At 44.0% G+C, this 15,789-nt stretch overlaps 1 protein-coding gene across 1 annotated transcript in view; it reads right to left on the bottom strand.

The window, feature by feature from the left end:
* The window catches only part of UXT (ubiquitously expressed prefoldin like chaperone), an 8,645-nt gene extending 2,426 nt beyond the window's left edge, over positions 1 to 6,219 (bottom strand). Inside the window, exons 1-5 of the mRNA XM_008068369.2 lie at positions 6,153 to 6,219; positions 5,869 to 5,974; positions 4,815 to 4,896; positions 4,615 to 4,682; positions 4,216 to 4,323 (exon numbers count right to left, since the gene is read on the bottom strand). Of these exons, the coding sequence (XP_008066560.1) occupies positions 4,216 to 4,323; positions 4,615 to 4,682; positions 4,815 to 4,896; positions 5,869 to 5,966 (356 nt within the window). The 5' untranslated portion in view covers positions 5,967 to 5,974; positions 6,153 to 6,219. The remainder of the gene's footprint in view (positions 1 to 4,215; positions 4,324 to 4,614; positions 4,683 to 4,814; positions 4,897 to 5,868; positions 5,975 to 6,152) is intronic.
* Positions 6,220 to 15,789: the final 9,570 nt, after the last annotated feature.

Raw genomic sequence — 15,789 nt, 5'->3', positions numbered from 1 at the left:
CTTTCAAAAAAAAAAAAAAAAAAAAAAAAAAAAAAAAGATTAGGTGCAGTGGCTCATGCCTGTAATCTTAGCACGTTGGGAGGCTGAGGTAGGAGGACTGTTTGAGCCCAGAAGTTTGAGACCAGCCTGGGTGACAGAGCGAGACCTATCTCTACAAAAAGTTAGTCAGGTGTGGTGGCACACACCTGTAGTCCCAGCTACCTGGGAAGCTGAAAGGGAAGGATCTCCTCATCCCAAGAGATCAAGGCTGCTGTACTGCAGCCTGGGTGACAGAGCGAGACCCTGGCTTAAAAACAAACAAAAAACACAAGAGGTAAGAAGGGGCTAGATCACACAAAGGTCTTGAAATTATGATAAGGAACGTGGATTTTATTCTGCTATCTGTGAATGTAGGAGCCAGTTTGAGAGGTAAATAAAACTAAATACTGTATGATAAGCAGATAGCAACAAAATAGGATGTTAAATTAGAAAAATATAGTAAGAACCCATCTATATACCAATATCTCCCAAATTTATATTTCTAGCCCAGAATTCTCTCCTGAACTCAACTTAGGAGTTTAACTACATCTTCAAAAAAATCCACTTCAGTGTTTAGTAAGCACCTTATACCCAATAGATTCCAGACTAAACTCCTGATCTCCCCTGCCAAATCTGCTCTTCTGCTATCTTCTCCACTTCTAACTCAGATAATGGCAACTCCATCCTTCCAGTTGCTCAGCCGAAAACCTGGACTCTTTTTTTTTTCTCACATCACACATCCAGTTATGCTTCTGATCTCTATTATATGCTCTTTCTCCATAGCACTGCCAGCATCTGACATACGTCATTTGTTTATTTTTTCTTTTTTGAGTTGGAGTCTCACTCTGTCGCCCAGATTGGAGTGCAGTGGCTGCTCCCGGCCACCGCAACCTCGACCTGCTGGGCTCCGGCGATCCTTCCACCTCAGTCTTCCAAGTAGCTGGAACTATAGGCGCGCATGCTACCACGCCCAGCTAGTTTTTGATTTATTGTAGAGATGAGGTCTCGCCAAGTTGCCCAGGTGGGTCTCGAACCCGCGGGCTCAGGCAGTCCACTCACCTCAGCCTCCCAAGGCGCGGGATTATAGGCTGAGCCACCAAGCCCGGCTTTATTTATTTTTTCTAGTGTTTATCTTCCTTTACTAGAATGTCAGCTGTGTGAGGGCAGAGATTTTGATCTTTTTTGTTCCCAGCTGTATCCCCAGGGACCAGAACAGTGTGTGGCACAGAGTTAGCACCCAATGTATGTTGAATTAATCAGTGAATGACTACTCCACTCAAAGGAACCTGAAGTCCTCAAAAGATGGTTGTCTATGTTTAGGGACAGCAAATAAATAAATAAAGCATGGTATTATTGCTGGAGAGTAAGAATACTTTCAAGAATATTCTGGAGGTAATGCTCAAAGAATAGAGGAATGAATTTAACCAGCTAATGGATAATTTGAACATCAAAAAAGAAAACAAAATTAGTTAATGGTACAAGCTTAGCCTATGAAAGCTCAACTTTGAAAGAAAAGGAGAAAAATACAGAGTTCACCAAATGCTATAATTACATGTCTATTTATGGGATGTCAATGTGTACTCCTTTCTGTGTAATCAAGAAAAATATATAGAGATCTGATCCCTCCATTTCTCAAAGAAATAAACTAAGAGTAGGAAGAACTGACAGTTTTGATTACATAAAATAACCAGAAAGCTAGTTCAAAGTATATCCCAAGTAACCAAGAATTTTAACAAGGAGAGCCAGCTACATAGACTTAAATCTTTGTCTTCTAGAAAAATTAAACTTCTAGACAGTCCTACTAATTATAATAAAGCAATAAGAGAGTTAACCACATTTTTCATCACACTAATAGATCAGGTGAATATATCAAAAAGACCAGACAAGTGGGCAGGCACTGATAATACCTCATTTTGGGGAAAGATATTAAGTCTCAAAAGTTAAAATCTATTTAAAGGCCCAGGAATCCTATGATATAACAAAGAAAGCTATCTTATAACAGAATTTGTTGACCATGAAAGCAGGCCCTTCGATCAAACTATACACTAACTAACTAACTGGTCTGAACACCAAGATTTAGAAATCTCAGCAGGTCTGAGGTTCTTTTAGGTCCACTAACACTGAAACCCTGGAAAGATCTGAAAAAAGAAAAATTACTGAAGCCTTAAGGCAAGCAATGCTGGAAAAAATGAATGTAGGAATAAACATAAACACAGCCGGGCTCGGTGGCTCAGCCTGTAATCCCATGCCTTGGGAGGCTGAGGTGAGTGGATTGCCTGAGCCCGTGGGTTCAAGACCTGCCTGGGCAACTTGGTGAAACCTCATCTCTACAATAAAACAAAAAGTTAGCTGAGCGTGGTAGCACGCGCCTGTAGTTCCAGCTACTTGGAAGGCTGAGGCGGAAGGATCGCCGGAGCCCAGCAGGTCGAGGCTGCGGTGGCCGGGAGCGGCCACTGCACTCCAGTCTGGGTGACAGAGCGAGACTCCATCTCAAAAAAAACCAAAAAACAAAAAACAAACACAATGAAGAAGGAAGTATAGATCAGTAGTATTCATGCTTGTTCGATGTTGTTGCTTTAAGTGTATGTTTCAGTGTCCCCATACTCATTCCATCCAAGCCATACTCACTTCTCTTGGCAGTTTCCCTAGCATGTCAGGCACACTGTTCCTCTTGCCAGAAATGCTCTTCCCCAGATAGCCCCACAACTTGTTCACCCAATCAAATGTTTTTGTTTTCTTTTTTTGAGTTGGAGTCTCACTCTGTCGCCCAGACTAGAGTGCAGTGGCCGCTCCCGGCCACCGCAGCCTCGACCTGCTGGGCTTTGGCGATCCTTCCGCCTCAGCCTTCCGAGTAGCCGGAATTACAGGCATGCGCTACCACGCCCAGTTGATTTTTTGATTTATTGTAGAGATGAGGTCTCGCCAACTTGCCCAGGCGGGTCTCGAACCCGCAGGCTCAGGCAATCCACTCACCTTAGCCTCCCAAAGCATGGGATTACGGAATCAAATGATTTAAATGTCCCTTCTTCTGGGAGGCTTTCCCTAGCTACATTTCAAACCCTTCATCTATGCTTCCAATTGCCCTTCCCTGCACAAAACCTTAAACTCAAACTCAAAGGAAAAGCCCACACTTTTCCTTTCCATCACCACCAACAAAGATCTGCTTCAATCACCACTTAAGTTTGCTTCTTCTAAATTAATTCAACAAACAAAGCCAGGTCCAGTGGGATGCCTGTAGTCTCAGCTACTCGGGAGGTTGAAGCAGGAAGATGGCTTGAGTCCAGGAGTTTGAGACTGTAGAACACTACGATCAGGCCTGTGAACAGCCACTGCACTCTGGCCTTAGCAACCTAGTGGAACACCGTCTCTTAACTTTAGTCACCTGGGGTATAGTCAAAATTTCCCCCTCAGCCATTCAAGTAGCTGGGCTACAGGTGTGCTACCACAACTGGCTGATTTTTTTTTTGTAGAGACAAGACCTTGCCATGCTTCCCAGGCTGGTCCCGAATTCCTGGGCTCAGGCAATCCTCTCGCCTTGGCCTCCCACAGTGCTGGGATTATAGATGTGAGCCACCATGCCCAGCAAGGGCTGTAATTTTAGTTAGATTATGGAAGGCCTCATTGAGGAAGTGACATTTAAGCCAGACAACTGAGAGAGAAGAAAGGAAGCCACACGGTACCGAGGAAAGGAGCACTGCAGGCAGAGAATAGCTACTGCGATTGCCATAAGGGGGATCATTCTTGGGGTGTTGAAAGAAGCACGTGAAGGTCAGTGTGGCAAGAACATAGGGAATGAAGAGGAAAATTAGGATGTGAAATCAGAGGCAATTTGTTTGACTGTTACTAATAACAGGCTGAGACCTCACAGATTTGGTCATCATTGTGTTTATGTATAATGGTGCAGTCCCTCTAGATTTGTAAGTCTTTAAGGAACTCAGTTCATCTTGCTCATTGCTGCATCCCCCCTGCCAAGCACCATACCTGGCAATATAGAAAATGCCCAATAAATGCTTGTGTAAATGAATGATACAAAGACCATTTTTGGTGTGCTTATTATGTGCTACACCTGCACTTCCTCGGCCCCAGCTCTGAGGAGGGGAGATGGGTCTCAAGTATCATCGCAGGCAGCCATGGGGAAAGGGAGGAGTGTTGAAAATGGCAGTGTTTTCAGACACTATCCTCATGGAATTGACTTACTCTGTGAGGAGAGAGCTCTTACGATCAATGAACTTGAGGGCTTCTGCTAATGTCAACTCCAGGAAAAAACCATATCCCAGGGCCACGTAGATGCGTGAAGTATCTGGGCTGAGGAAAGAGAGGTTAGAGGAAGTGGGGGAAGACCTTACCACTGTTTAGCATATCATACTGTTTTTTTTTTTACTCCCCCCGCACCCTTCCCCAAATTGAGGATCTGAAAGGGCAAGGATTTTGTCCTGTTTATTCACTGTTATATTCCCAGCACCTAGTTTATATCCTACTGGGATATTCAACCTAGCATAGTGTCTGGTATATAGAAGATGCTCAAAAATATATTTGCTGCATGAAGGAAGGGGGAAGCTGAACACTATGGGCTCAGAGGGATGGGTAGACACTCACACCACTGTGTCAACGAAGAAGTTACAGCCCAAATCCACCTGCATATATAACTCCGAGTGCTTAGCTTCCTGTGGATCAGGGAAAAAGAGGTAGGGATCAGTGGTCATCCTTTAGGTCAAGTGACAGGTTTTGGTCTGAGGTCTCTTTTCCCATCTCCCTCCCTTACCACAAAAAATGGTACCCAACCCTGAACTCTTTACCTGGAGTCGCTCAATGACATTTTTCAGTTGAAGGTATTTGGCCAGCTGCTCATATACCTGGTCTCGATGGTCCAGTACCTTTCTGATGGGATGAAAGTACAATGGTGACCAACAGGCAGCCCTGCTCTTCCTGGGATACCTCATATCATGGCCCTCTGAGACCCTCACATCACCACACCCTAAAAAGGTGTTTTAGTGCATAAGTTAAGATTTTGGACTCTGGGTCAGACTGCTTGGGTTTGAATCTGGGTTCTACCCTCTAGTAGTTGTGTGATTTAGCAAGTAAGTAACCTGTTTGGGACTCAGTTTCCCCATCTATAAGTAGGGCCCAAGGAATGACAATATTACTTAAAGAGTTAGGATTGATTGTTTAATACAAAGCACTTAGAATGATGCCTGCCAAATGGCAAGCTTTCTATATACATGCTAGCTATTATGTATTACTATTACTACATTCTATTCCAAATGCTTCCCTCCAATCAGAATGTCCCATCCTTACTCTAGAAAAACCCTCCATCCCTTTTGAGGATGCTGATGGTTCTAGTTCTGAATACTTTACTTCCTGCTTAGATTAATAATGACAGCAGAAATAGTTCATAATCATTGAGCCTCTGGTATGTTTCAGGCATCCATGCTAATTTCTTTACAAGGATTAAACACACTGAAAACTCAAAACCACCTCATAAGGAAATTTCCATAAACCTCCCCATTTCACAGAGAAGGAAAATTTATAAGGCACAGAAAAGCGAGGTACGACGTATTCATAAGGATGTGGCCGAGTCAGGATCCGAACCCAAGAACTCTAGCACTGGAGTCTAGTTCTGACACATTACGCAACATCGGAGACGGCGCGTGCGCGGACACGCCCACTGCTAGGAACGCCACGTCCCAGCCAAATCGCACCCCGGATGTCGCCCCTCCTTCACGCTCGAAAGGCGCATGGGGCCGGGTTCTCAACGCCGCGCCCACCAATGCAAAGGTTGGGCCCCGTCTCTGAACGCCCTAGCCACCACGTGGATGTTCCAAATGTCCCGCCCCCTGCGCTGTCACTCACCGCAAGTCCCGCTGTAGCACATCACTGATGAAGGCCTCGTAGCGCAGCACTTTCTCCCCCGTGGCCTCCACCGCACGTCGTTTAGGGGGCGTCGCCATGATGGGTTCCTGAGGAGTGGGGAAAGGGAATACCACGTTGACCACTCCAGTTCGGCCTCATGCACTGTTCATCTCTACCCTACCAACGCTGGGAATAGGCTCATCCGGCCCATGCTGGGGATTCCGCCTTCTGCCCCCCCAACTCAGGGACCTGGCCACCCAGGGACACCCAAACGCGGTCTTTACCTCTGGACTGCCGGCAATAAGAACGATTTGTGTGAACCTCAGCTTCCTGGTGGCGCGGGTTAATGACGTAAGTGGCAAGCGCGCTGGCCAACCAAATAGCCAGGCGGGGAAGGGGCGGTCCCGGACGGAAGAAGGCCAAAGCGGGGAAGACAAAGGCGGGGTTTTACAGAATCCGAGGCAATCCCAGAAGGCTGTGGAGCGTGGAAGCACGGACTGTCTGTCAATAAACAGGCCAATGGGGGACTGCAAAAGTGGCGCGCGGAGCCTATGGGGACCGTGCATGGCTGGTGGGAACGGAGTTTAATGAGATTTGGCGGGTTCTGGGGTAGCAGAGACGAACGGGTGGGAGAGAGATGAAGAGAAGCATTTAGTATTTGAAAGGCAGGACCCAGGAAGCAGGCGGACAGGAATTGATTATGGTTCTGGTCTATAAGGAAGGGAGTATATTCCGTGTGATCTGTTGGCCTGGATATTGATTTTTCACATGAGAGGTTTGGGTTTCACTCCCAGTAATGGAAATGAGTGCGAACATTAACAAAATTTTAAATGTAGACGGGTTCTCTAAAATTCATCTTTGATGACTCCAGCTCTGCGGTCCGGACCCATAACTGGGGCTCAAGCAGAGATTGACAACGTTTAGTAGTCAAATGGAGGGCCGCTGATATTGTAGTTAGGAATAGTTCCTATGTTTTTATTTAAATGTATACACTTTTAATGAACTTATTTTTATGCACTCGAGTGACTGAACTTATTTCCCATGTTAGGTTTTCAGCGATCCTTCCACCTCAGCCTTCCAAGTAGCCAGAACTTCATACGTGTGCTACCACGCCTGGCTAATTTTTTTTCTTTTTTAATTTATTGTAGAGACGAGGTCTCATCGAGTTGCTTGGGCTGGTCTCGAACCTGAGGACTCAGGCAATCCACTCGCCTCAGCCTCCCAAAGTGCTGGGATTACAGGCTGAGCCACTGAGCCCGGCCTAAAACTGTATATTTTCAACTGTATTTTTACATTTAAACCTTCAGAAAAGTTGACAGTGAGCACCCATATAGCCTGTACTTAGATTCACCAATTGTTAATATTTCACCACAATTGCTTTCTCTACTTCCAGACCACAGGATACTTGTTGACATGGCTGCATAGCATTCCATCCTTTGGATAGCCTCAGATTTTTGAGCCACTCCTCTATTATTCGATGTTTGATTGTTTATTTTTTTCATTGCTATAATCCAGGATGGGATGACAGTCTTTGCTTTCAAATTTTTGTGTGTAGCCATGATTATTTCCTTGCGAAAATTCATAGAAGTAGAATTTATGGATCTAAGGGAGGTCACTACATTGTGAATCAAGTATTAAATGACAATTATACACATACTCCCAATAACAAACCTCCTTGTCTAAGTTTTACATCAGGGGTCAGTAAACTGTAGCCTCTAGTTTGCTGACTTCATGTTTTTCTATGGCTTGCAAACTGAAAATGCTATTTACATGTTTAAATGCTTGGAAAAAGTAAAAAGAACAATATTTTGTGGCACATGAAAGTTATAAGAAATTCACATTTTAGTGTCCAATAATAAAGTTTCATTGGAACAAAGGCATACTCATTCGTTTACATATTATCTGTGACTGTTGTCACACTACAGTGGCAGAGTTGAGTAGTTGCCAAAGAGACTGCATGGCCTGGACATCCTAAAGTATTTACTATCTGACCTTTTGCAGAAAAGATTTGCCAACTCCAGCTCTATACAGTGTCAGTGGCCAGTACAGAGATTAGGGCTATAACCATGTGGGTTTATCTGGCTTCTACTGGCGACCTCTTACCTGACTTATGGGTGGGTATTGTCAGGCTGGTGCTTCTGGGGAATATGAGAGACATAGTCAACCTGTCTCCAGCTCCATCATGAGATATGAGATGGACTGTCTCTCATATCTCCATTTCTATCTTCTCTCCCTCCTATCGAACTTCCTACCCCCGTTTTTCCTCCAGCTCTGACTTACAAGGCTCTGTCTTTGCCTTTTCCCAAGAAGAGCAAGGAATGACTGAGGTCCAGGTGAGCCTACATTTCTCTGATAGCTAATGATGTAGAACTTCTCGTCAGGTGCTTATTTGTCATCCATATATTCTTTTGTTTTTTTTTGAGTTGGAGTCTCACTCTGTTGCCCAGACTGGAGTGCAGTGGCCGCTCCTGGCCACCGCAGCCTCGACCTGCTGGGCTCGGGCAATCCTTCCGCCTCAGCCTTCCAAGTAGCTGGAACTACAGGCGTGCGCTACCACGCCCAGCTAATTTTTTGATTGATTGTAGAGATGAGGTCTCGCCAAGTTGCCCAGGCGGGTCTTGAACCCGCGAGCTCAGGCAATCCACTCACCTCAGCCTCCCAAAGCGCAGGATTACAGGCTGAGCCACTGAGCCTGGCTCGCAAACACTTTTAATTTTGAATTCAAGTTTATTGATTTAAAAATTTTTTGGATTGTGCTTTTGGTGCCATGTCTAAGAACTCTTTGTAAGCCCTAGCTCCCAAAGAGTTTCTCCTATGTTTTATTTTTAAAATTTTCTGTTTTACATTGAAATCTGTGATCTATTTTTAAAAGCAACTTTATTGAGATATAATGTATATATCATAAAATTCATACATTTGAAGTGCACAATTCAGTGATTTTTAGTATATTTACAGATTTGTGCCAACATCATCACAATCTAAGTTTAGCACATTTTCGTCACCCCAAATAGAACACCCATACCCACTTCTCAGTCAGCTACCCCCACCCCAGCCCTAAGCAACCACACATTTACTTTTCATCTATGTAGATTTGTGTATTCTGGACATTTTACATAAATGGAATCATACATTATGTGGTCTTTAGTGTCAGGCTTCTTTCACTTAGCATAATGTCTTCAAGGTTCATTTATCCATGTAATAGCATTTATCAGCACTTTATTCTTTTTTATGTCTGCATACTATTGTATTGTGCATGTATGCCATATTTTGTCGATCCATTTTTAACAATTTGAGTAAAATGTAAAGTCCTTACCCCCTTATAAGTCCCTTTATCCTTCCCTTTCATAATATTGCATGTTAAGTATTTCCTTTATATACATTGAAAACCACATTAATGTTACAATTTTTGCTTTAACCGTCAAGCACCATTTAGAAAACTCAAGGGAAAAAGTGAAGTCTTTTATTTCTCCTATTTTTGCTCATTCTGTTGTTTTGTCTTCCTTTCTGATGTTCCAAGATTCCTTTTTGTATCATTACCCTTCTGTTATAAAGATTTCCTTTAGTCAGTTTTTTTTTGTTTTTTTGTTTTTTTTTTTTTAGTTAGGGTCTCACTCTGTCACCCAGGCTGGAGTGCAGTGGCACAATCATGGCTTACTGCAACCTCAACCTTCCAGGCTCAGGTGATCCTTCTGCCTCAGCCTCCCAAGTAGCTGGGACTACAGGCGCACACCACCATGCCCAGCTAATTTTCTGATTTTTTTTTGTAAAGACAAGGTTTTGCTATGTTGCCAGTTTGGTTTCGAACTCCTGGGCTCAAGCAGTCCTCCGACTCCAGCCTCCCAAAGTGTTGGGATTACAGGCGTGAGCCACTGCACCAGGCCCAAGTCAGTCTTTCAAGGTAGGTCTGTTGGCAACAAATTTTCTTAGTTTTCCTTCATCTGAGAATGTCTTGATTTCCCTGTTATTCTTGCAGGACATTTCTGCTGGTTAAAGAATTCTTGGTTGGCATTTTGTCAGTTGAAAAATGTGCCACTTCCTCTGGCCTCCATGTTTTCTGTCGAGAAATTCACTTTCATTCAAATGATTTTTCCTATGCAGATAAGGTGTTTCTCTTCCTGCTTTCAAGAATTTATTTTTGTCTTTAGTTTTCAGAAGTTTGACTCTGATATGTCTTGGCATGGGTTTCTTTAGGTTTATCCTGTTTAGGGTTTGCCTAGCCTCTTAAATCTGTAGGTTTATATTTTTTGTCAAATATGGCAACATTTCAGACATGATTTCTATGAATACTTTCTCAGCCCTGCCCTCTTTCTCCTCTCCTTCCTGGATTTCAATGACACAAATGATAAAATGTTTGGCTCCACTGGTCCCCTAGGCTCTATTCATTGTTTTCCAGTCTCTTTTTCTCTGTTGTTCAGACTGAGTAATTTCTATTGTTCTATCTTCATGTTCACTGATTCGTTCTTGTGTCCTCTCATTCTGCTTTTGAACCTAGCCATTGAGCTTTAGAATTCAGTTATTGTATTGTGAGACAAAGTACAATAGACTGCTCCAATTGTAATGTAAGAAACTATGTTTGCTCATTCTGTTTGCCAGCAAAATTTCCCCAAATTCCTTACCAGCAGAATTACACAAGTCCCTGACTCAGTGACTGAGCGCAGCCCTCTGGAAGAACGTCCTGAACACGATAAGCAGGATGAAGCACAAGTTCCCACGGCTCTTACCTGAATCATTGCATTTTTAGAAAAGATAAGTTCAGTGATCTTAGCCCCTTCCTCTTCCTGTACATAAGATCATGCCCAACAGGATTAACGATTATGCCTCTGTAATCTATAACCAGATGTACCCTCGCACCAAAACCTTGATGAGATTTTGTTCTATTGTAACTTCTGAGCACATTCAGTGTAACTTCTGAGCATATTTGATGTAACTTCTAAGCTCATGCCACGCTGCCACCTTTTATGTATAAACTATGGGCTGAATGAGCAGTCTAACATAAACTCTCTGAAAGACTCTCAGGTTGCAATCTTCACTAAGACTTCTGAATAAAACTAACCTTAATTTTTTAAAAGCCTGATATTTTTCTCTTAAGTTGATGGTATTTTTTAGTTCTAAAGTTTCTATTTGGAAATTTTGTGACTGCAGAGCCTTTATGAACTAATCACCTCCCAAAGGCCACACTTCTTAATACTGTTGCTTTAAGGATTAAGTTTCAACATCTGAATTTGGGGGAACACATTCAGACCACAGCAGACCCGTTCCAGTCTCCTGAGCAGACGTGCAGATTTACTCATGTGCGCAGTCCTCCAGACCACTAGGGATAAGTAGGCTCTTATCAAGGCCCCCCTTTTAAACATTTTTTTAAAGATGTGGGGTACAATTTAGGGTTAGGTATACAAACGTTGATTACGCAGGTACCCTTGTTGATGAGGTGTGCCCCCCCTCCCCTAGCAGTTTCCCTCAACTGCCAATCCCACCCCCCTCCCCTGGCAGTTTTCCCCTACTGCCAGTCCTTTTCTTATAGTATTACAATTGTTCAAGGTCTGCTTATGAGTGAGAACATATGGCACCTGTTCTTTGTTTCTATGACAGATCACTGAGTATGATAGAATCAAGGCCTTTTAAAAATCGGTTTCATTACCTTGATGTGCCTGACATTTATTACTGATCTGTTGGCTTATTGTTCACCCCAATCAGTATCAACACCTCAGACTGTTTATGATATTGCCCTTTCCTGGTTGTTAACCACTGAGATCATTGTTGTTTTAGATATTACCCCTGGGCATAGAATTTTTCTCACTCTGCTCTGAATAAAGTAAACCCCTTTCTGCAGCAGAGCTGCTGGTTGGTCCTTTGGGGCTGCACTTTCTTATTGGAACTTCTGTGCCCAGGGCTGGAGGGGATAGTAACAGCTCCAGGTTAAAACACCACCAACTCATCATTCTTACTGAAATTCCATAGATTTGCTTGAATAATCACGTCTCAATTTATTGTATGACTGGTCAGTTTCCAGAGTTTTTACCTAGCTGTTTTTGGCAATTTTGCCCACTTTTGTTGTTGCTTTTTTGGGGAGAGGATTTGCCAAGCTCCTTACTCAGCCATTCCTGAACTAGAGTTTCTTTCTCCCTTGCTACTAGAGTTTTGATTGTATCTTTTATCTTGGTTTTTTTTTTTTTAGTTGGAGTCTCACTTTACTGCTCAGACTGGAGTGCAGTGGCACGCTCATGGCCACCGCGGCCTTGACCTGCTGGACTCAGGCGATACTTCTGCCTCATCCTTCCAAGTAGATGGGAACTACAGGCATACACCACCACACCTGACTAATTTTTAGATTTATTGTAGAGATGAGGTCTTGCCAAGTTGCCCAGGCTGGTCGAACCCCTGAGCTTAGGCAATCCTCTCACCACCCCCTCTCAAAGTGCTGGTATCACAGGTGTGAGGCACCGTGCCTAGTGATTGTATCATTTAAAAAGTGTTAATATGACTGGGTGTGGTGGCTCAAGCCTGTAATCCTAGCACTTTTGAAGGCTGAGGCGAGAGGATTGCCTGAGCTCAGGGGTTCGAGATCAGCCTGGGCAACTTGGTGAGACCTCGTTGCTATAATAAATAAAATAATAAACTGGGCATGGTAGCTCATGTCTGTAGTTCCAGCTATTTGGAAGACTGAGGCAGAAGGATCCCCTGAGCCCAGCAGGTCGACGCTGTGGTGGCCATGAGCGTGCCCCTGCACTCCAGCCTGGGCAACAGAGTGAGACTCCAACTCAAAAAAAATGTTAGTATGCTTAATGAAACTTTGTACCAGTATAACTTATCAGTTTATATGTAAATGATTTATGCATGCTGTGACTTAGACTCTTGGTCTGCTTAGTCACCAGTTTCTGTATTTTTATATGTGTGATCATATATATGCAATGATTGTGACACATAAGAATGAAGTGGTATTGTATTATTCCCAACAATAGAACATCATGGTTTGAAGCAGCAATGAGTTATATTATTGCTCTTTTTGTTTTTCAAGTTGGAGTCTCACTCTGTCGCCCAGGGCTGGAGTGCAGTAGCACGATCACTGCACACCATAGCCTTATCTTCCAGCTCAGGTAGTCCTCCAGCCTAAGCTTCCTGAGTAGCTGGAACTACAGGTGCACACCACCACACCTGGCTAATTTTTAAATATTTTTGTAGAGTCAAGGTCTCACTATGTTGCCTAGGCTTGTCTCAAATTCCTGGGCTCAAGCAATCCTCTTGCCTTGGCCTCCGAAAGTGCTGGGATTACAAGCATGAGCCCCCATGCCTGGCTATTGCTCTCCCTATTAATGGTACCTTTATTTCAGGGAGAGGTTCTTTGTCTTTTTTTCACATGTCATTTCTATTTAATTTTCTTTTCTCACTTCTAGAAAAAAATGTGTTTCTTCTTTAATATCCCTCATAGTAGACGAAAGATTACCTCCTTACCCTGGACATATTCTGTAGAGCAGGAGTCCCCAAATCCCAAGTGGCAGACTGTTACCGGTGTGTCGCCTTGTAGAAACGGGGTCGCACAGCAGGAGGTGAGTGGCAGCTGAATGGAGCTCTGTCTGCTGTTAGATCAGCAGCGGCATTAGATTCTCATACGAGCGTGAACCCTATTGTTAACTGCACATTCAAGGGACCTAGGTTGTGCACTCCTTATGAGAATCTAATGCCTGATGATCTGACGTGGAGCTGAGGTGGTGATTAGCAGTGAGGAAAGATTGTCTTTCACGAAACCGGTCCCTTATGTCAGAAAGATTGGGGACCACTGTTGTAGAAGGTGGGAGAGGAAAACCTTTCAGTTAAGGAACATTTGCAAAGAGATCCAGGTGACCCAAGTGAGTTGAGAGAGAGCAAAGATTCTAAAGCTATGCCTGGAATGTTCTAAGCAAGGAGACCAGTGAGCCTGAAGTTGAGCAGACAAAGGCAAGGAATGGAAGAAGGTGAAATCAGAGATGTAGCAGGTCCTGAGCATGTAAGGCCTTATAAGTCTCTATAAGGACTTTGTTTTTTACTCTCAGTGAGGTGGAGATGATTTAGAGGATTTTTTTTTTTTGAGTAGGAGTCTCAGTCTGTTGCCCAGACTGGAGTGCAGTAGCACGCTCACGACCACTGAAGCCTCAGCCTTCCAAGTAGCTGGAACTACAGGCACGCATCACCGTGCCTGGCTAGTTTTTTAATTTATTGTAGAGGCAATGTCTTGCCAAGTTTCCCAGGCTGGTCTCAAACCCCTGGACTCAAGTAATCCTCTCTCCTCCGCCTCCCAAACTGTGGAGATTACAGGCGTGAGCCACGGTACCCGGCCAAAATAGAGGATTTTGGAAGCAGAGCTACCAATGATATCACTTATGTTTTTATTACTATTATTATTATTATTATTTGGAGTTGGAGTCTCACTCTGTTGCCCAGACTGGAGTGCAATGGCCACTCCCGGCCACCGCAGCCTCACCTGCTGGGCTCCGGCGATCCTTCCTCCTCAGCCTTCCAAGTAGCTGGAACTACAGGCCCGCGCTACCACACCCGGCTAGTTTTTGATTTGTTGTAGAGATGAGGTCTCGTCAGGTTGCCCAGGCGGGTCTCAAACCCGCGGGCTCAGGCAATCCACTCACCTCGGCCTCCCAAAGTGCTGGGATTACAGGCTGAGTCACCGAGCCCGGCCTCACTTGTTTTTAAAGGATCATTAAGGCGATTGTATTTAGGGTTGACTGTAGAGGTGTGAGGGCAGAAGCAGGAAGACCAGTTAGAAGGCTGTTAAGAAAGCTAGGTGGGAGATAATGGTGGTTGGACCAGGGTGGCAGCAGTGGAATGGGCAATAAGTTGTCAGATCCTGGATGCAGTTTCAAGATAGAATTGACAGTATTTTCTGAAGGGTTGGCTGTGATATGTGAGAAAAAGAAGTCAAGAATGATACAGAAGAAAGGGGTCAAGTGTTTCTGACATGATCATGTGAGAATATCAGAGTTTCCATTTCCTTAGGGAGGAAGGCTACAGGAAAAGCAGACTTGGGGTGGGGGTGGTGGGGGAAGAGGAATTTGGTTGTTGACATGTTGTTAGATATTGCCTACATGGCATTTAAATGGAGAATGTCTGTGGACTGTTTTCCATGAATCTGGATGTAGAGGTAAAGCTGTAGATATAAATCCAAGAGTCTTTGGTACATAAAGGGTACTTAAAGTCAGGAGACTGCATGCTGTCACCCAGGGAATGAGTCAGAGAGCAAAGAGAAGAGGTCTGAGGACTGAGCCCTGGGACACTCCCACTTTACAGATTGGGAAGATGAGGAGCAACCAGCAAATGGGATTGTGAGAGTGGTCCATGAAATAGGAGAAATAAGAGGAGGGACTCTAGGAAGGCAAGCAGTTAGTAAGTTTCAAGAAGAGACAGACCAACTGTATCAAATGCTGATAGATCAGGTAAGATGAGGAATTACGGTTGGATTTCACACCATGAAGGTCATTGGTGACTTTGTCCAAAGCCGATTCAATAGTGAGAGGAACATAATCTTGACTGGAATAGGATAGAGAAAAAAATGGAAGATCAGGAATTGGAGACAGTGAAGATAAACAACATTTCTTTTTGCTCTTACAGCCTATTTTGTCAAATATTAATGTAACCCTACCAGCCTTTTGGGGGTTAGTATTTATCTTTTTCGATTTTTTTTTTTTTGAGTTGAAGTCTCACTCTGTCACCCAGGCTGGAGTGCAATGGCACGCTCCTGGCCACTGCAGCCTCGATCTGCTGGGCTCCAGCGATCCTTCCACCTCAGCCTTCCAAGTAGACTTAACTACAGGCGCGTGCTACCACACCCAGCTAAGTTTTGATTTATTGTAGAGACGAGGTCTCACCAAGTTACTGGGCTGGTCTCGAACCTGTGAGCTCAGGCAATCCACTAGCCTTGGCCTCCCAAAGTGCTGG

The sequence above is a fragment of the Carlito syrichta genome, unplaced genomic scaffold (assembly GCF_000164805.1).
Source record: "Carlito syrichta isolate Samal-C Ts95f unplaced genomic scaffold, Tarsius_syrichta-2.0.1 Scaffold310585, whole genome shotgun sequence".
In the NCBI taxonomy this organism is placed as follows: domain Eukaryota; kingdom Metazoa; phylum Chordata; class Mammalia; order Primates; family Tarsiidae; genus Carlito; species Carlito syrichta.
Note: the sequence above shows the minus strand (reverse complement) of the source record. Positions and strands in the feature narration are given on the sequence as shown.